The 20,321-nt window shown below is 37.7% G+C and overlaps 3 protein-coding genes across 3 annotated transcripts in view; all 3 read right to left on the reverse strand.

The window, feature by feature from the left end:
* Window positions 1–133: 133 nt before the first annotated feature.
* LOC139895881 (uncharacterized) lies at window positions 134–3,177 on the reverse strand. The gene is made up of 8 exons (XM_071878427.1): window positions 2,935–3,177; window positions 2,046–2,148; window positions 1,675–1,782; window positions 1,474–1,583; window positions 1,220–1,327; window positions 1,073–1,118; window positions 738–869; window positions 134–525 (listed from the first exon to the last, which is right to left on the reverse strand). The coding sequence occupies exons 1-8, from the start codon at window positions 3,141–3,143 to the stop codon at window positions 442–444; spliced, it is 900 nt and encodes a 299-aa protein (XP_071734528.1). The 5' UTR covers window positions 3,144–3,177; the 3' UTR covers window positions 134–441.
* A 3,060-nt stretch (window positions 3,178–6,237) lies between these two features.
* Window positions 6,238–20,321, reverse strand: part of LOC139895882 (uncharacterized) — a 31,673-nt gene continuing 17,589 nt past the window's right edge. The window contains exon 2 of the mRNA XM_071878428.1: window positions 6,238–6,794. Within this exon, the coding sequence (XP_071734529.1) occupies window positions 6,255–6,794 (540 nt within the window). The 3' untranslated portion in view covers window positions 6,238–6,254. The remainder of the gene's footprint in view (window positions 6,795–20,321) is intronic.
* Window positions 8,402–9,565, reverse strand: LOC139899797 (uncharacterized mitochondrial protein AtMg00810-like). The gene has a single exon (XM_071882633.1). The coding sequence runs from the start codon at window positions 9,563–9,565 to the stop codon at window positions 8,402–8,404; it is 1,164 nt and encodes a 387-aa protein (XP_071738734.1).

Here is a 20,321-nt window from a genome sequence, read left to right on the forward strand (position 1 = left end):
TAATTACGGGTAAAATTAATCAAATTAGATTTCGATTATTGATGTAACTTCTATGATATCCCAACTAACAATTAGAAAAGATAATTTTGAATACTAAAATCAGGAAAATGGTTGATCAAAAAAATGAGGCAGTTATTACGTGGTTTCCATGTCATGTGTCAAGTCACTCATAAATAATGAAGCATATGATACACCATTGATTTCCATACACATGCTTATGCATCAATATCCTTTACATAATCATTCATAAACACTGAAATCCCAACTAACATGAACATGACCGAGAGAGGAGGTGATAAGAGCTACTAGTACGAATTTTGTAGATGGTGTTTTGAGTTTTAACCGCGAAAGATGATCAACAATTTAGTTCTGTCAAATGTATTGTATGTGACGTCCAAACTTGAAGGGGGCCAGTTTGTTCAAATGAATCTGAAAGCAGGCTCAAGTTTTCCAAACGCGTACTGATCCATCCACGGATGCAGTTATCATACAGTTATCTTTTGGATGATAACTAACACTTGTTACCTGCCAACAAGAAAATTGAATTGTTTGGTTAGATATCAACATGACAATAATCCACGTATTACACAATGTCTCTTTCGTTTATCAAATAAGATTCCAGCCCAAATTTACTTGCCTTTTGACTAGCAACTATCATATGAAGCTCATGAGTCATGACATTAATTTCGGTTAAGTACAGATTTATAAAATAGAAATAGAATCTAAAAGACGCTTACGACTGAGGAGTGAGCACGGAAACTTTTGACTACTGAAGCATCCACCAAATCCCAGAAATAAAGATTGCCATCTTCGGATCCACCGACAACATGAGCATCTGTGTTTGTAAGACAGCAATCCATTTTGAATGACTAGCCAACAAAAGCCAAGTGTTAGTTTAAAAAAATAATAGATACCAAATGAGTTTTGGGTTGAATAAAGATTTTTCCACTCATTTTTACAAATAAGTGGCAACTTTGGTGGGTTAGACGGTTAACAGGTCATTAGTTCTTATATATAAATAATATGTAAATGTAAATGTAAATGATTTATGTTCTTAACAAACTGATCTTACCTTACATGTATGGCCTTTATATTCTTGTAGTAATTCACCCGTAGTTCTGCAAAGTAAAAGACCAGTCAATAGTCAATACACAGTCGCATCTTTTTAACCAGATATGAATAAGAAGAAAAAAGAAAAAGAAAAAAAAAAACAATTTACCGGTCCAAAAGCCGCAATGTAGAATCCAGACAACTGGCTAATACACAGTTACCGTCATTTGACAGTGAGATACAGTTGACAGGTTGTCCCAAGTCATCAGATAATTCTCTGAAAAGGGAACACAAATAAAGTTATGAAACATATTTCAGTAAGAACTCAAAAGTCTCACAATGAACGTAGTGGTCTACTTTAGAGGTGGCAATTTCAACCCGTTAACTTATAAATGGGTCAATTTGTGTTAATTAGTTACATACCTACCAATTCGGATGTCAAATGTTCTTACAGTTCCATCAACACTTCCCGCAATGATTTCAGTTTTTGTTAAACAAACAGACATGACACTGTCTAAAAAGGTGTCAATGATCTGCAAAACAAATAGTACTCATTCATTCTTTCAGCACAAAAACGGACAAAAACTTTGGATTATCTCTAAACTGGAAAAACAAGAAACCTACTTGAATTGGCTCAGTGCTGTGAGATCTACAGTCCCAGGCACGCAAGGAACGGTCATAACCTGCTGACACAACTACAGATGAATATTCATTGAACTTCACAGCATTCACCTGATAAAAAAGGATTAATCAATAGCAAGCTTATAAAATCACAATCAATTTAAAATTACATCCTTTCTATCCAGTTATAATCACACTAACTTTAAAGTAAACAGATATGAGTTATTGATACAATAGTGTGATTATAGATATGGGATTCATAAAACTCATGGTACAGGTATCCATATGAAAAGGCCAACATAGTTCAGTGAACACAATTTCTTATCTATTTGCCTACTGAATAATTAAAGGTGATAAGGAACTATCTTTAATACCTCACTGTCATGGCCTCGGAACTTTCGAATCACGCGACCTGTTGATACATCCCAATAAAATACTTGACGGTCACCACCACACGAGCAGATTTTTGAATTATCACTGCAATAAAGCCACATAAGGTAAGTTATCTACAGCTTAAAACAGAACACAAAGATCCCCTGCTAAGTCACAACAAGAACTAGACAGATGATAACGATAACAAGATAAATAAAGATACATTTTTGACTATTTCATTGGTAAAAAATAGATCCAGATAACTGACATCAATTTTTCTTTTCTTTTCAACATCCTAAATGCTTAAACAACTTTTAAGAATTAGATTTGGATGATTTTCCAATCAAATTAATGCAACAAAATATTCTAAAACCATATCTGAACATACTGCTGAGAAGAAAACATACCCTAAAGTATGAATTCCTTTCTGTATGACCAATTGTTATACTTTCTTAACTCTGCAATGCAACTAGAGTCTACACTTTACAACTTTCAGTACACACGCTCATTGTTGGAGATGACCAATTGTATGTGCTTAGTATCATCTAGGCTAATAGAAATGCGAATTGCGCATATTATTGAACCTCTTGGCTGATTTACCATTAGCTATTGTCCAACTTTAAGCATTGTTTAGGATTATTGAATGCTGGACACAGGTAAAGTCAAATGCAGCAACAAATTAAGTCTACTAATAGCTGCAGCTTTGCTAACTATAATCAGATTCATATGTGTGTGTGTGTGTGTGTTGCAGACTTGCAGTTAGGTTTAAGTTTAACACGAGTTATACAATACAGTAACAAGATTTAGAAGAAGAGGGAACAGAGTCACCGGTTCAAATCACATGTACACATATGTATATAAATAGAAATAGTATGTATATGTATAGCTTACGATGTAACATGTACGTCACGAACTTCACGGCCGTGAGATTTGTAGGTTTTGATATGAATTCCGCGGTGTGGATTCCAAAGGCGAATAGTTCGATCTTTACCTCCGGTTAAACAATAATTACCATCTCCGTTAAACCTCGCCGTTAAAACTGCACCTTCATGTCCTTTCAATACGTTCGCTTCTTTCGACGGTAAATCGTTGGCGCTCATCGTTCTCCGGCAACGACCGTCTCTCCTTCAGTGATGTTTTATTTACCCAATCGATCAATTTGGACCGGCTGTGTGATCCTAATACAATTTGGGTTAGACCAGGCCCATTTTTAAAATTTGGGCCAATAACAAGTTAGTTCAACAGTAACCTATTATAGTAGTATATCCATTCGATCATGAGGGATTGTAATGGTCACCCCATCCAGTAAATATTCATTCGATTCACTCGATTAATAATGAATATGGATGAATGCAAATGAATATCGATAAGGATATGGGTAAACTTAAATGGATATTAATATTGATATAGATATTGATGAAAAGTTTATCCTTGAATATATCGTTTAACATCCGAAATGCATATATACAAATACATAAATATAGATATATGAATTATACATTTACTGCATAGTTAGAAGTTCAAACGAGAACCAAAAAGGACAAAAACTGCGAGAAACATTAAATTAGAAGAATTTTCACATGTGGCCATGTGGGTAGGTTGAATCACATATATATGTTGATGGAGAGTAAAATTGAACAAAAAGATAGTTTGAAAAAAAAACCTATAATTTAAATATATGATTAACTTAAATATATAATTTCTCGTTCACATGTGCAAAAACTAAAATGATTGTCACATGTGAGTAGGTTGAATCACATATAAATGTTGATGTGTTTGTGAACATGCGAACATTTCATATAATTCACAATTGAACATGTAATTTGTGGTTGTGAACATCTGTTTGCTAATAATATTATCATTTAGATAATATTTATATGTTACTTGTTGAATATAAATGCATATAAACCATGTAATTAAAAAGTTTTCGCACTTTTAACACTTTTTGTGGTTCTCGTTTAAACCTACCCAGTGTTGTAAATCTCCCGAGATCTCCCTCGAGATCTCGTTTTTAGAAGGCAACCGAGACGAGATGTTCATCTCTCGAGATTTCTTGGTCAACGGGGTCAAACTTAGTCAAAGCCACAATTTCTCGGGTTTTCTTGCTAATTTGTAAGATTTTCTTGTAAAATTCGTAATTTCTAAGATTTTCTCGTTCATTTCTTGAATATTTTTGTAAAATCTCGTAAAAACGTATTTAAATATACATATATTTATGTTTTTATGTATATTATTATTAGAAAAACTATAAAGTCAACGTAAGTCAACATCCGAGATCTCCCCGAGATTATTCCGAGATGCCGAGATCTCTTTAAAAAAGTCCAAACGAGATCTCTCCGAGATCTGAATTCTCCAACCTTGAACCTACCTCGTCATTTAATTTTATAAATCCATTTATCGCTATGCATTCTTATTTCTAACAACCACCGTAATGAATTAACGATGATATATTATAATAAAACACATATATCTAATAAAATTAACATACAAAATACACATTTAATTTGTCATAATATGTTTGATAGTAATACAACAAATTGTGTTCTATTTAGATTTTAAGTATGTCATGTTATAAACTTTTGTTATATTACGTTTTTGTTTTAATCGCATGTTTGGAAATATATCTATTTACATGGAAAGTTTTGATTGATGTTTCAAAGTATATTTAATAGTTAAATGAAAGTAAATACAATAATAATATAGAATCGTGTAAAAATCTGATTGTCGAATTTCTTCTTTGTCCATCATGTATTTGCTTGACGCCCTAATTTTGTCACTTTTAACGCCTCGTTAGGGGCATCAATAGTGTCAAAATCCGAAGTCCGCCACCTCGTTGTCAAAAAAATTAACGCTGCGCTGCAGATCGTCTTAGGGCTTTTATTTATAAATTTTATCCAGTTATTACTAGGATGATTAATGATTAATCATATAATGCACCAACACAACTTAATATCTTACAAGTTCCAACAGTTAATAAAATGCTTAACTTGTGACCATTATCAAACACAAAAGATCAGCAGTGACTGAAGAGGATGACACGAAACAGGGGATTCTAACTTGCCCAGTGCAAAACCTGACACAGAAACAAACAGTTGGCTGTCTATAGGCTGATTCAATTACAGTTTACTTGGACCAAAAAATTCAAAACGAAAGTAATTGTTCAATATCATAGATGCTAAAGTATGTCTCTCAAAATTTAGGTGTTTCAACTAATTGACAATGAAGTATACAAAATGCTAGATCTTAAAAGGATAAGCATAAACAGAAACCAATAGACCAATCTTAGTGTAGAGCAATACCACCACCTGAATACTCGACTTCATGTGCAGGTGGTAAAGACGAAACCCAATCAGACGCATGAGTCGGAAGAAGACCAAGTGTGTTCAGCTTCCAAACATACTTATTTCTAGCAACCATATAGTGAATTAGCTATGATATATTATGATAAAACACGTACATATAACAAAATACACATTTAATTTGTCATAATCTATGTTTGATAGTAATTCAACAAATTGATCTATGTTTGATAGTAATTCAATTTGATAGTAATTCAACAAAATGTGTTCTATTTTCGAAATTTTTACACCTCGATTCTATATTATTATTGTATTTACTTTCATAGGTGTAAAAATCTGATTTGAGTGTCGAATTTCTTCTTTGTCCGTCATGTATTTGCTTGACGGCCTAATTTCGTCACTTTTAATGCCTCGTTAGGGGCTTTAATACTGTCAAAATCCGCCACCTCGTCGCCAAAAAATTGACGCTGCGCTGCAGATCGTCCTACGGCTTTAATTCTTAAACTTTATCTAGTTATTACTAGTATGATCAATGATTAATCATACATACAATGCACCAACACAACTTCATATCTTCCAAGTTCCAACAGTTAATAAAATGCTTAATTGTGACCATTATCAGACACAAGATCAGCAGTGACTGAAGAGGATGACATGAAACAGGGGATTCTAACTTGCCCAGTGCAAAACCTCACACAGAAACAAATAGGCGCCTGTCTATAGGCTGATTCAATTACAGTTTACTTGGACCAAAAATTTCAAAAGGAAAGCAATTGTTCAATACCATAGATGCTAAAATATGTCTCTCAAAATTTAGGTGTTTCAACTAAAAAATACTGTAATTGATAACAAAGTATACAAAGGGCTAGATCTTAAAAGGATAGGCGTAAAACAGAAAGCAAGAGACTAATCTTAGTGTAGAGCAATACCACCGCCTGAATACTCGACTTCATGTGCAGGGGGTAAAGACGAAACCCAATCAGACGCATGAGTCGGAAGAAGACCAAGTGTGTTCAGCTTCCAAACACCAAGTAACATACCTCCTAAATTTAAGGCAATATACATTAACTTGGGTGCAAGTAGATCAACTTTATTATCCTTATAAGGTTCGAAAACCTTCCCAACCCCTTGAAGGGCACTTAACGGTTGCCAAAGAGCTGAAAATGTTATTCCAATGCTAAACAAATGAACAGTGCTTCCAGCCATCCACATCATGAACCCCATCATCATCAAATTCTTAAATGGAGCTTGGGCCACTTCCCATGCTTTCTGAGACTTCCAGTTTGATTCAGCGTCTTTCTTTTGACGACTCAGAGTTGAATCATCTTGATCATGTGACGCACGAGTGAAACCTGGTGGGTCCGGAATGTCACGAGACGAATGACCGGATGAATTGTCTGTGAAGTCAACAGCCCATTTTCTAGTTCCAATCACTCCTTTCCCCTTTTCCATCTGCAAAGGCAATTTTAATAAACAACGTAAGTGGGCAATGTATAACCATTGTTGTGGATGACAGACCATTACTTCAAATAAAAAATGATTACTAAATTATAGATAAAACGGGGTAGATGGTTTAGTTCGTTCACAATATGATGACTTTTGACCTGTTTACTTTTGGGCTAGTATAACTTCTTAAAAAACGTATTAACGCGTTAGAGACAGGACCAAACAAAACCCGGAATTGAATCAGTTAGAAACAATTGGGTCGAAATTGTATTTGTAATCTATTATAATATGAAATCTCTGCGCAATTCCTTGAAAAGCCAATAAAGTATGGTGATACAAGGTTTTTACTTCTAATTACAAGGCTAACAATACTCAAAAATCAATTTCACTTTCAGAAGCTGCTTTAAAAATATGTAACACCTGATAGATATCTAAAATGATGCACTGCACAAGTTGAAGCATTAGATTGTACGAGCAATTCACTGATCATGCTATTATCAATTCACTCCTAAAGAGTACTATATGACTACTTGTTACTGTTAGAATATGGACAAGAATACAAGTACAAGTGCAGGTCAAACAACCATATTGGGTTGTTTGACTTTTGGGATCAGATTTTGTCTTCATCACTTCCCATTTCTACAAGGCAACAAGAATAACAAGATTTCCTTAAATGTGTCTTAGGGGTTCCAAAAGAGAAATTGGAGCCAACCTAGTTAAAGAAATAGCTGTTACTAGATTAGGTGTATATATACACACATCACTTGTAAAACATCTCAATTCAATCTGTATCAATTTATCAATCAATACAAATATCAAAATATTTTACTTATCTTGTTCATTAAATTCATCATGGTATCAGAGCTGAAGGTTTGAGTCCTCAAACATCTTCATTAGCTTATCATTTACCATTTTCTAACTGGTCACCATGTCTCACGACGGCAGCCAATCACCACCATCAATTCAGTCCCAAACCAACCAAATCAGTGACTTAACAAGTCAAATTGCTGACTTGTTAAGAAATAGCATGAACCTGCAACAACCAAAAATTTCAGACACCTTGAAAATTGGTTCGAGTCTTAACAGCTCAAATTATGCTTTATGGTCAAGAATGATGAAGGTAGTCATTGGAGGAAAGTCCAAGGCTCTCCTAAATCACTTGACTACAAACCCACCAGATTCCACAGATGAGAAATATGATCAATGGGAGCAAGAAGACTTAATTGTCTTTTCTTGGCTTATACAAAACATAGAACCCAGCCTTGCAAGCAACCTTACCTCATTTTCAACATCAAAACTGTTATGGGAAGCCTTAACTACCACTTACAGCAGTGGTGTTGATAAGCTTCAGATTTACGATCTTTATGTTAAAGCTAATGAGATTAAACAAGGTAACATGAATCTTGAAGAGCTATGGATACTGAAATCAGAGAACAATCAAACAAGGGAACATACCTAATTTTGTAGTGTGTGTTACTTCTATCTCAGGAGCAGACAAACAATATATAGACAAGCAATATATAGATACATGAAGTGTAACCCTAGAAGTTTCTAGTGTTAACTATACATTAAATGCCCAACCATTACCAACCAACTGTATTTAACACTCCCCCTCAAGCTGGAGTATAGATATTGAACATGCCCAGCTTGCCACAAAATCGACGGATACAATATCCGGGTAATGCTTTCGTGAAGATATCGGCTAACTGTTCATTACTTTTGACATGAGATAATCTAATAATCCCTTCTTCTAACTTTTCTCGAGTGAAATGACAGTCAACTTCTATATGTTTGGTTCTTTCATGAAAGACAGGGTTGCTTGCGATATGAATGGCCGCTTTGTTATCACACCACAAGTCCACTGGCTCGGACTGAGCAAAGCCAATTTCGCCAAGAAGATTACGAACCCATATAAGTTCACAAGTGGTCTGTGCCATGGCTCGATACTCGGATTCCGCACTCGAACGAGATACCACATTTTGTTTCTTACTTTTCCAAGACACAAGATTTCCTCCAACAAAGACACAATAACCTGTTGTAGACCGTTTAGTTGTGGGATCACCATTATAATCAGCATCAGAAAAACCCTCAATGGTGTGATGACCATGATTCTGATATAAGATACCACGACCCGGAGTACCTTTTAAGTACTTTAAAATATGAGTGACAGCATTCCAATGTGAGGTTCTTGGAGATGATAAGAACTGACTAACAACACTTACGGGAAAGGCAATATCAGGACGAGTGAGGGTAAGGTAATTCAACTTCCCGACAATTCTTCTATACTTTTCTGGATTGATGAGTTCTTCTCCGTCATCTGCCTTCAACTTTACATTCGGTATCATCGGTGCTTCACATATTTTTGCATCAATCAAACCAGAATCACTGAGCACGTCTAAACAATACTTTCTCTGAGATAAGAAAATGCCTCTTTTGTTTCGAGAGACTTCAATACCAAGAAAGTATTTCAAAGGACCAAGATCCTTTGTTTGAAACTGAGTACTTAAGAATGTTTTCAACCTATTAATTCCTTCTTTATCACTACCGGTGATAACAATATCATCCACATAAACAACAAGTAAAATGCACCCAGAGTTCGATGAAGCGAAGAATACCGAGTGGTCATATGCACTTCTTCTTAAGCCAAAGTCCCGTACCACAGCATTGAACTTCCCAAACCAGGCACGAGGGGATTGCTTCAAACCATATATTGCTTTTCGTAATCTGCATACTTTACCAGACTCCCCCTGAGCAACAAACATAGGTGGTTGCTCCATATATACTTCTTCGTGCAAATCTCCATGTAAAAAGGCATTCTTCACATCAAGTTGATGAAGCGGCCACTGATACGTAGCAGCTAAAGAAACAAATAATCTGATAGATGTGAGTTTAGCAACAGGAGAAAAGGTCTCAGAATAATCTACCCCGAGCATAACCCTTAGCAACCAACCGAGCTTTCAACCGTGCCAAAGAACCATCGGGATTAACCTTTATCGTGAAAACCCACTTACAACCAATTGCCTTTTTCGAAACAGGTAAGTCAACTAATGCCCAAGTGCCATTATGATCAAGTGCATTCATCTCCTCAATCATAGCGGCACGCCATCCAGAATGAGCCAAAGCTTCACCAACAGTTTTCGGAATGGAGACAGAGTCTAGAGTAGCAACAAAAGAGCGAGAAGCTGCAGACAATTTATCATAAGAGACAAAGGAAGCAATAGGATAAGTACATGTACGTTTACCTTTCCGAAGAGCAATGGGTATATCAAAATCTGAATCTGACTCTGAAGATTGAGTGTCATGAATATCACTAGAAGCATTACTTGGTGACTCGACCTGAGGATCTACCGACGCTGATTGAGGTACAGAAGCAGGCTCTGATCTAGGACGGGGACGCCGACTGTATACATACTGAATGCGATCAGACTGGTCTGGTGGTGCTGGAATTGGAGGGAGTACTGGAGGGGGTACATCAACAATATATGCCAATAAGTCATCATTCTCTTCATAAGTGCGAGAGGTAGACACGGGAAAGAAGGGTAAATCTTCCTGAAATGTGACATCTCGAGAAACAACATAACGCTGAAGAGTAGGAGAAAAACATCTATATCCTTTCTGAAGACGAGAGTATCCAAGAAAGACACATTTAATAGATTTTGGATCTAATTTGATTAAGCGAGGTTGAGTATCTCGGACAAAACAAGTGCTACCAAAAATCTTAGGCTCAATCGGGAATAGACGTTTTGTAGGAAACAAGACACCATATGGGATGTCACCATTAAGAACTGTAGATGGCATACGATTTATAAGAAAGCACGCAGTTGAAACGGCATCGGCCCAAAATGGTTTTGGAACTTTCATTTGAAATAAAAGTGCTCGGGCCACCTCAAGAAGGTGTCTATTTTTTCGTTCCGCAACCCCATTTTGAGCTGGAGTATCAACACAAGATGACTCATGAAGGATACCATGTTGAAGCATATAAGATGTAAATGATTCTGAGAGAAACTCTTTCGCGTTATCGCTTCGCAAAGTTTGAACGGAAGTTTGAAATTGTGTTTTCACTTCGGCAACAAAAGAACAAAAATGAGTAAATACTTCAGAACGATTTTTCATTAAATAAAGCCATGTAACGCGAGAATAATCATCAATAAAAGTAACAAAATATTTAAAACCAGTCTTCGAGGTAACAGGACACGGACCCCAAACATCAGAATGTACTAACTCAAATGGGGACGCAGCCCGCTTGTTAACTCTAGGACTTAAATGGACTCGCTGATGTTTGGCAAATTGACAAGACTCACAATATAAAGATGACAAACTAGAAAACTCGGAACATAATTTTTTCAAACTCTGAAGAGACGGATGACCTAATCGACAATGCATAACGAGAGGAGATGATGATTTCGAGCATACTAACGAACGTGGTATTTTTGTGGTTTCAAGTATGTAAGGTCCATCAGATACCCGTCCTCTACCAATAAGCTGCTTCGTCGATAGATCCTGAAAGATACAAAAATCGGAAAACATTAAGGCAACACAGTTCAAATCACGAGTAATTTTACTCACCGATAGCAAATTAAATGAAAAGTTGGGAAGACTTAAAACGGAGGATAAAGATATAGATGGGGCAAGTTTGATTGTGCCGGAACCAAGGACTGGAGAGGTGGTGCCATTTGCAATCGTGACATAAGATGATTGGGTATTGAAGTCAGAGAAAAGGTGATGATTACCTGTCATATGATCTGAGGCACCAGAATCGATGACCCATTTGGAGGTCGATGATAACAGACAAGTGCTAGAGTTACCTGTTTCGGCAAAGGCAGCAGTTCCAGTAGCATCAGGTTTCACAGATTCTTTCAATCGAGCATATTCAGCATACTCATCCGCTGAGATCGTGAATGTAGAAGAGGAAGCAACGTGTGCGGAGGAATTCTTCAGATTTTGAGCAAGCAATTTCTTGCAAGCACGTTTAGTATGCCCAAGTTCATGACAATAGTGGCACTCAACATCAGAACTAGGGACCCGTACTTCAGTTGCCCTATCAGTATGACCACCTCTTCCTCGGTAACTTCCTCGATAACCTCCACGAGTCCTACCGAAACCTTTAAACCCTCCACGACTGACAAGAGCGGTGTTGTGATCAGAAATTTGAGGTGTATTAACACTCTCATGACGGAGAACTCGAGAAAACGTTTCTTGAAGAGAGGGAATTGTAGACTCGTTCAGAAACTGAGATTTAATAGCATCATGTTCTGGTCGCAGGCTAGTGAGAAAGCTCATGACAGCTATTTGTTCACGTTGAGTCTGCATGGTTTTAACATCAGTACTAAGAGGAAGCAGAGAGTTAAACTCTTCATATATTTTTTTTGAATTCCATAACATATGCAGTTAGAGACCGATCTTGTTGTTCACCGCGATGAAAGGCTTTGCACACGCTAAAGATTCTAGAGATATTCTTTTCCCCAGAATATAGAAAATCCAGATAATCCATAAGTTCTTTTACATACTCACAATGGTTAACCAAAGAAATAACCGAAGATTCAATGGAGTTCATAATCTGAAGAAATAGTCTAGCATCATTTTGTAACCAAATATCACGTGTATCATCATTAGGAGGTTCCGAAGTGAGATGAGAAGCTTTTCCCATACTCCTAAGATACACACGAATGGTCTTACTCCATTCAAAGAAATTAGATCCATTAAGTTTATTATCGGTCAATCGAGCCGCAATCGGGATAATCTCACTTAAATTACCATTTACTTTCTTCTCATCACCCATAACTAATAAAATAAGATCAAATATATACGGGGTTTTATTTTAGATATACCAGCAGCCAACACAAGCAAGGCAGTAGCAGAAAAAAAAAATTAGTTCACCAGAATACAAGACGGACACAAAATTTAAAGTACCAGTATGCAGCAATACTCACCCGGGGTATAACCGGAATTTTAAAACGAGTGTACCAGAAAAGAAACGGCAGCAAACGGAGGTGGCACGCGCCGGCGCGTGGGAAACCGTCGGTGAACAGTGGCGGCGCGTGGCGTGCGTGTGGTGGCCGGAGACCTTTTTTTTTTTTTCAGGTTATGCAATTCGGCACTTCCTGAGATGATTGGCGGTGGTGGTGAGACTTGAAAATCACTCGACGTGGGTGATTTGTAGAACCAGATGTACAGAATTGCACTCACAGGGTGCTTACTAAAACGAACCAATTGTACTCACAGGGTACAATACTCACAGGTACAGCTCTGGTACCATGAAATCAGAGAACAATCAAACAAGGGAACATACCTAATTTTGTAGTGTGTGTTGTATGTGTTACTTCTATCTCAGGAGCAGACAAGCAATATATAGATACATGAAGTGTAACCCTAGAAGTTTCTAGTGTTAACTATACATTAAATGCCCAACCATTACCAACCAACTGTATTTAACAGATACGTATGCAAGGGATTTGGGGGGATCTTGAAACTAAAGATCCAAACCCCATGGAAAATCCAGCAGATTTCACAAGGTACAACAAGATTCGTGCTGAACATAAGTTATTCCAATTTCTAAATGCTCTTGACAAACGGTATGACACAATCAAAAGAGAGCTACTCCGCCTGACGCCATTGCCGACGGTAGAGGAAGCATATGCAACCGTTAGAAAAGAGGCTGCTCATCGACAAATTCTAGGGCTATCACCGAATGACCCCTCAACCAATCAAGACATTGCAACCGGATTGGCTACAACTGATGGCAAGAGGCATTCTGTTCATCTAGCTCAAACAAATCGAAGCAAATACCCATCAAAAGTGGACAAATCAAAGCTAACATGTACCAAATGTGGTAAATCAAGACATACAAGGGAACAATGTTTCGAAATCAAATGATACCCTGATTGGAGGACAAAGCCAGGAAAAGCAGCGACGGTAGAGGCAGCCGGAGTAGCACCTGAGGCGGCCGGAGCAACCACTACCACCAGCAATTCTGACATCGGCTTTGGTGGCATCGTCACAAACCAACAAAAAGGTATCCCTTCTCCCTCTTACTTTTATCACGAATCAAACAAATCGACAAAAAAAAGATGGAAGGGAACACATAACCATCACCAATTTAGATGGTACAGATAACCAGATCTATTCTGGTGTAAACGTTACAGAAAGAGAAGAAAAGAGAGTTTCTCTCTCTAACCCTTCTCAGTGTTCGAATAAAATAGGCAGACAAAGGGATGGATTAGGGTTAATGTGATGACCCGGAAATTTCTGACCAAATTTAAACTTAATCTTTGTATGATTAACATTTCCGACACGATAAGCAAAGTCTGTAAAACTGAATCTCAAAATTTTTGAACTATTCAAATACCTTTCGGTTGTTCTCGACGATTCGCGAACAATTATATGTATATAGATACATATATATATACTATAACTTGAAAACATAACAATGTATTAATTGTTTAATACCGTACATGTAACATCCCGCGTTTTTCCGTTAAATTTATTTTTAACACCGTTTTTTTTTTTTTTATATAATAATATCTTTCGTATTTAAATTCGTCGACTCCGTTGACGAACGTTCATAATATTCTCGTTATTTAATTATAACATCACTCGTTTACTCTAACGTTTTAAAATATTTCGTTTGGTTAATTCCCGCACCCGACAACAAACTTGAGGGACTAGTTTCGCCAAGGTGCCAAACATTTGACTAGGTCAAATGGTCAACACCTCCTCTTATCCACTCATTTCACCTCCCACTTTCTTTTTTTCTTCTCTCCACCATTTTTGAACTCAAAACACCCATTCACTAAATTCATCATCTATTTCCATTCAAGCAATCAAACATCAAAACAAATTATATATTCGTGATCCTCTCTTCATCCTCTTCGATTTGGTACCAATTTCATCACATTTGGGTAACATTTCTAAATCACTAGATTTCTTTAAATTCATGTTCTTGACTTAAAAGTGTGTTAATTAGTGTCTATGGCTCATTGTGATGTTGTGTATGTAATTTGTATGCTCGATTTGTTGTTTTTGGTGTAACTAGCTTGAAAATGAAAAATGCATGCTTAATCTTTGATTTTGGATGATCATATGTTGTTTAATTGTTAAAGTTCATGTATTAAATGTGTTACTAGCATCATTAGCTTCAATTTGATGTGTAGGTTGATTAAGAAAACTTCAAAAACATGATTATTGATGTTGAGATGTTTGACTAGGGTTTGATAGTTCTTGACATGAATTTTTGGATGCTTGAATGCCATGAAATGTTAATTGTTAGTGTTTAGTAGTAATGTATGCTTCATTACCTTCAAAACGGCATATCACATGTGTGAATTGGATTCCCGAAACTTAAAATGCATTTGATGAACTTGAAACTTTGAAAATGGATTCTTAATGATCACTTGACGGAAAATCGGTTATTGAAATTGATGTTTTTGTTTGATGAAACGTGTTTAGTTGTTTTCCTTGTCAAATTACCTTTCCAACGATATATAGTATGCATTTTGGATGTTTTCGGTTCATAAAATATGTTAATTTGAGTTTTGGTTCGTGACTTAGGTCTATTTTTCTGCAAACAGCAAAAATTCCAGGTATGCGCGCCGTGCAACCTCAGCGCGCCGCGCAAAACAGAAATCCCAGATATTTGCCCCCTTTAGTTGAGTTCTGACCCGGATTTACACTAGGGTGCGCGCCGCGCAACCCATAGCGCGCCGCGCATATGCCCAGCTCATTTTTGTTTTTATTTTTCCTTTCACAAAATGTTTCCCGCTTAACCGTAACTCCGATTAACATGAAACTTGGCCATTCTGCTCATAAATGATTTCTCATCATGGGAAAATTGTCGGATACCCGACCCGACCCCGTTGACCTTGACTTTGACCAAGTTTGACTTTTAGTCAAACTTAACCAAACAATTATACGATCGTTCTAACATGCTTAATTACTTGTATCGTGCATGAAACTTGACTAATTGATTCACATGCTACATAATCGAGTCGTAACGAGCCATAGGACTAATTGAACATCTTTGACCGTTTGTGTTTACCGTTATTGATATAACCTATATGTTTAGGTCAAGACTAGCTTTGTCTTTGCACGCGTTTACTTGTTGAAGTACTTTATTAACTCTTGCACGCAAGGTGAGATCATAGTCCCACTTTTACTCTTTTTGAACTTATATTTGGGATGAGAAAACATAAACGATTCTTTTGAACTAAGTGAACACAAGAACGGGAAAACAAACATTCTACATACGAGTTTAGAACAAAAATCCTCAATTCGATTATCATTAGTTACACTTGACGGGTGTAAGCGAGAACTTATGTTATATGGCCATATGGGTTGACAACCCTCATCTCTGACGGTTCGCTACCGTCTACGGATGAAATATATTTTCGAGAATCAGTGTTTGTTCTAGCACTATGGATGGGGTATACAATGGATGGAATGTTAAGCTTTGATAATTGGGTGCTCGTGAATATTAACTTTTAGAATGTATTACTATTATTTCAACTTTGCAAACCTTGTGGTTCGACTTACTTACTTTTACTCACTTACTTACTTAAACCTATGATTTCACCAACGTTTTCGTTGACAGATTTCTATGTTTTTCTCAGGGCTTGCACGATATGTGAAACATGCTTCCGCTTACTATTTGATACTTGCATTGGATGTCGAGTATACATGCATTTCATGGAGCGTCTTTTGACTTTACTTTAAACCGTGTCGTCTAGATTTCATTTGTACTTATAACCTTGTAACTTAACTTTTGGTTGAACAATTCTTGTAAACTTTGGAAACAATCTTTATTTTGAAATGAAGGCGACATATTTTGGTCAAACGTTGTCATAAAGACTTATGACCAGGTGATGGGACCCATGTAGACGACGCCGTTACTTGACGATTTGTCGGGGTCGTTACAAGTGGTATCAGAGCCTTGGTTGTAGGGATTTAGAGTTCATTTGTGTCCACCCCGAGTCATAGGGTACATAGGTGAATCTAGACTACAACCGGCATATAGACTGAAGTAGGAATTACTTGACTATTTGTGCATTTATACTCGAACTCTTCTATCATATCTAACTCGTATTCGATCTTGATCTTACGTTGATAAATTTTGTTGACGCGCCACCTTGACTTTATAAAGTAATGTTAAATGCACATGTAAATCAGGGTAATATAATTTCCGGGATTATATTACGGTGATTCACATGGACGTTCCGACATTATGACGTAAAGAATTTAAGGCGAGTCAAGGAAAAATTTCCTCTCTATCCTTATTCCATACTCCGGTTAGTATTGTTGAAAATACTAACCAACGATATTCTTGTGTCATGAAGGAACAATGGCTCACCAAGGTCAACACAATACTCCTCTCGAAACCCTAGAACAAGCTCTTCAACGAATGATAACCACCGCCGTGGGTACGGCCGTGGCCGATCACTTTTCTAACAACAACAATCATGGAGCCGGTAATTCAATCGAAGGTTGCTCCTACAAGAACTTCATGAAGTACAATCCTCCCACTTTCGATGGAACCGGGGGACCGGTTACTCTCACCCGATGGTTTGAACAAATGGAGACCGTTTTTAACACAAGCGGTTGTCGAGACCAAGATAAGGTCAAGTTTTCCACCCTCACTTTCACCGGTATTGCTCTCTCATGGTGGAACACGTATGTACAATTAGTGGGAAGCGATGAAGCCCACACACTCTCTTGGACCGAATTAAGAGAAAGAATGATCACCGAATACTTCCCGCGCGACGAGACTCGAAGGCTCGAACAGGGTCTAAGGAATTTAAAAACGGTCGGAAATGACCTCGAAGCTTATAATCAACGGTTTACCGAACTAGTCTCGATGTGTCCAAATCTCATGACTCCCGAATCCCTAAGAGTCGAACTTTACATGGATGGCCTCCCTAAGAGCATTCAACACAGGGTAATGACACCTCGACCCACTAACCTACAAGAGGCTTTAACAATGGCCCGCCATACTTTAGACACGGCGAATGAAATGGAAACGTCGGCACCAATGGTCGAGAACCAATCGAGCGGCAATAAAAGAACATGGGAAGCCTCTCAATCAAGCAACCACAACCACAACAACCTCTCCAAGAAGCCTTTCGCCTCCAACGACAAGAAAGGCTATACCGGAAAACTACCTTTTTGTAACGAATGCCGCAAGCATCACTTTGAAGGATGTGGCAGGTTCCGCCACCGGCGCCAAGGAAGTGGTCACATCGCCAAACATTGTGGAAGTGCCACCCCCATCACTCAAAAGGGACCCAACCCACGAAAGTTGGTCACTTGCTACGCATGTGGCCAAACGGGTCATTTTAGGAATGAATGCCCAAATAAGAAAATCAACCCCAACGCACGCCGTTGAACTTTCAACATCAACGCCTAGGATGCCCGAGACGACGATGGACTAGTCACGGGTACGTTTCTTCACAACAAACCGTATGTTTCATACTTATTCGATTCAATTACCGCTAGACGTTTTACAACCAAGACTTTGACTTGTACTCATTACATTCCACCTTTTTCCCTTAGATACTACTTAGGCAATTTAAGCGACCAACGGAAAGATATTGTGTGTCTATAAATTCTATCGGAGGATATACGTTAAGAATATTGACTTGACACCTATAGAACTAGGGAGCTCAGAACCTATTCGTTAAGGAGAAATTGTTTCCCTACAACTAGGTATAGATTATTGTGAACTAAATAATTTTCGGTTGAAAACCGATACCCTCTTCCTCGTATCCATGACCACCTGATTACTTGCATGAATCCCGTGTGCATTCCAAAACGACCTCCGTTCCGGTTATCATCAATTGGGGGTTAAGGGAGACGATGTCTCCTAAGCCATTTCCGAACTCGCAACGTTAGTTGTAAATCTCTCTTAGTACCGTTTGATTTATTTAGGACTCCGTCCGTATTCATGAACCTCCTAAACCACGAATGCAACTTATCTAGACAAATCTGTTATCGTATTTATAGATGACATCTTAACTTATTTAAGTAAAGAAGGAAAACGAACAACATCACCATCTTACGCTCGAACTTTTGAGAAAAGAGCAACTTTATACCAAATTCTCCGAGTGAGAATTTCTGTTGAACGAAGTCCAATTTTCTAGACCATGATGTTAATGGTCAAGGCATTACAATCAATCTCGAAATCAAGCCACATGTAATCAGGAAACTCTCCCAACTCAGACTTGTATTCGTAAAAATCTTAGATCTCACCGGTTGTTACCGAAGATTCATTTCTGACTTTTCTCGTGTTACACAACTTTAAACCTCTTCATGTCTGAGCCTTGAACGTGATTCTTCACACCAACCTTCCTAGCTAAATTCGTATAGCACTAGATGGAACTCAAACATGGAAATATTTCTACTTGAACGCCGAAAGGCATACTCTCTCGACTCAAAATCAACGTAACTAAAATTCGTTATTTTGCGCGAAGAATTCGAATACTAAATTGTGGATCCGATCAACTTTCTCGTCATCACGTACCACACTACATACCTATGTTATTTCACCGTTACCGTCTGATATTACTGGAATTTAAGATAACACACAATCCAACGATACTTCACTCTTCTTTGACTTAACGCCCTTGCGTTGCTGATAATCGTCCAACCATTATTCAACCCCGAACTATACAATTACGTGTACTATCTCGTTTCTCTTTCAGACTTCATTTTTTTTTTTGACAACTAGAGGCACGTTATGGCAACCTCGAGATGTAAGCTCATCCTATTCTAAGTCCTCGTTTCACTCCTATCTTTATCGCTCGCACTTCCGTTTAAGGGAACTCCTTGTAACATTTCTCCATGGATAGAGAAATTCCTCATATTACCTTAGTATTCGCCACGAGGGTGAATAGTCCTAACGAACATTCTTTTTTCGAACCCTAACTGACTTGTTCAAACATATCTTAAGAGATCCTATTCTAACACGGTGTACCATTGCCAATTACCTCGGATCAAAATACTCGTATCGCTTCTAGTTTTGCAAGAAACCTTGGAAACCCACTTGGACATACGTACCGCGTATCTCCCACAACCGACGAACCGAGCAAACGAACGATTTACGTCTTGGAAAGACATGTCACAAACTCGTATTGTCACCTTTAGTAGATCACTCTTACAACAGTAGATACCACTCGTGTGTTCACACGCACTTTCCGAAACCCTATATGACCGCTAATGTCATACCCCTGTTCATTTAACCAAAGCATCAACCACCGAAATCTGAACTCCATCAAGAAACAACAATTGAGATCGTTCAAGTCCGAGAAGGGCTCGAGACAACCCATTGTCGCCAGAAGAGTTATACCAAACTTAGATGAAAACCTCACCAACCCCAGTGTGTAACCGCGTAATATTGAGAAACCGCACCTTGGAAGGGTGTAATCCATTTTGGGAAATCGAGAAAGGCTATATCCGCAATATTGAACCTTTTGAAACCTTGGGGCGTATTGGAACCGCTTCCTACCGTTTAGAACTTCCGACTCAATTAAGTTTCCGTTTACCCTA

The sequence above is a fragment of the Rutidosis leptorrhynchoides genome, chromosome 3, assembly GCF_046630445.1.
Source record: "Rutidosis leptorrhynchoides isolate AG116_Rl617_1_P2 chromosome 3, CSIRO_AGI_Rlap_v1, whole genome shotgun sequence".
NCBI lineage: Eukaryota > Viridiplantae > Streptophyta > Magnoliopsida > Asterales > Asteraceae > Rutidosis > Rutidosis leptorrhynchoides.

Bases quoted from the DNA above. Each gene is read 5' to 3' on its own strand.
- LOC139895881 (XM_071878427.1), bottom strand. From the start codon at position 3,143: ATGAGCGCCAACGATTTACCGTCGAAAGAAGCGAACGTATTGAAAGGA. The intron at 1,584-1,674 runs GTAGGTTTCTTG...TTTGTTTTGCAG, and splicing joins ACAGCACTGAGCCAATTCAA to ATCATTGACACCTTTTTAGA. The intron at 1,328-1,473 runs GTATGTAACTAA...TTCCCTTTTCAG, and splicing joins TTTGACATCCGAATTGGTAG to AGAATTATCTGATGACTTGG.
- LOC139899797 (XM_071882633.1), bottom strand. From the start codon at position 9,565: ATGGAGCAACCACCTATGTTTGTTGCTCAGGGGGAGTCTGGTAAAGTA.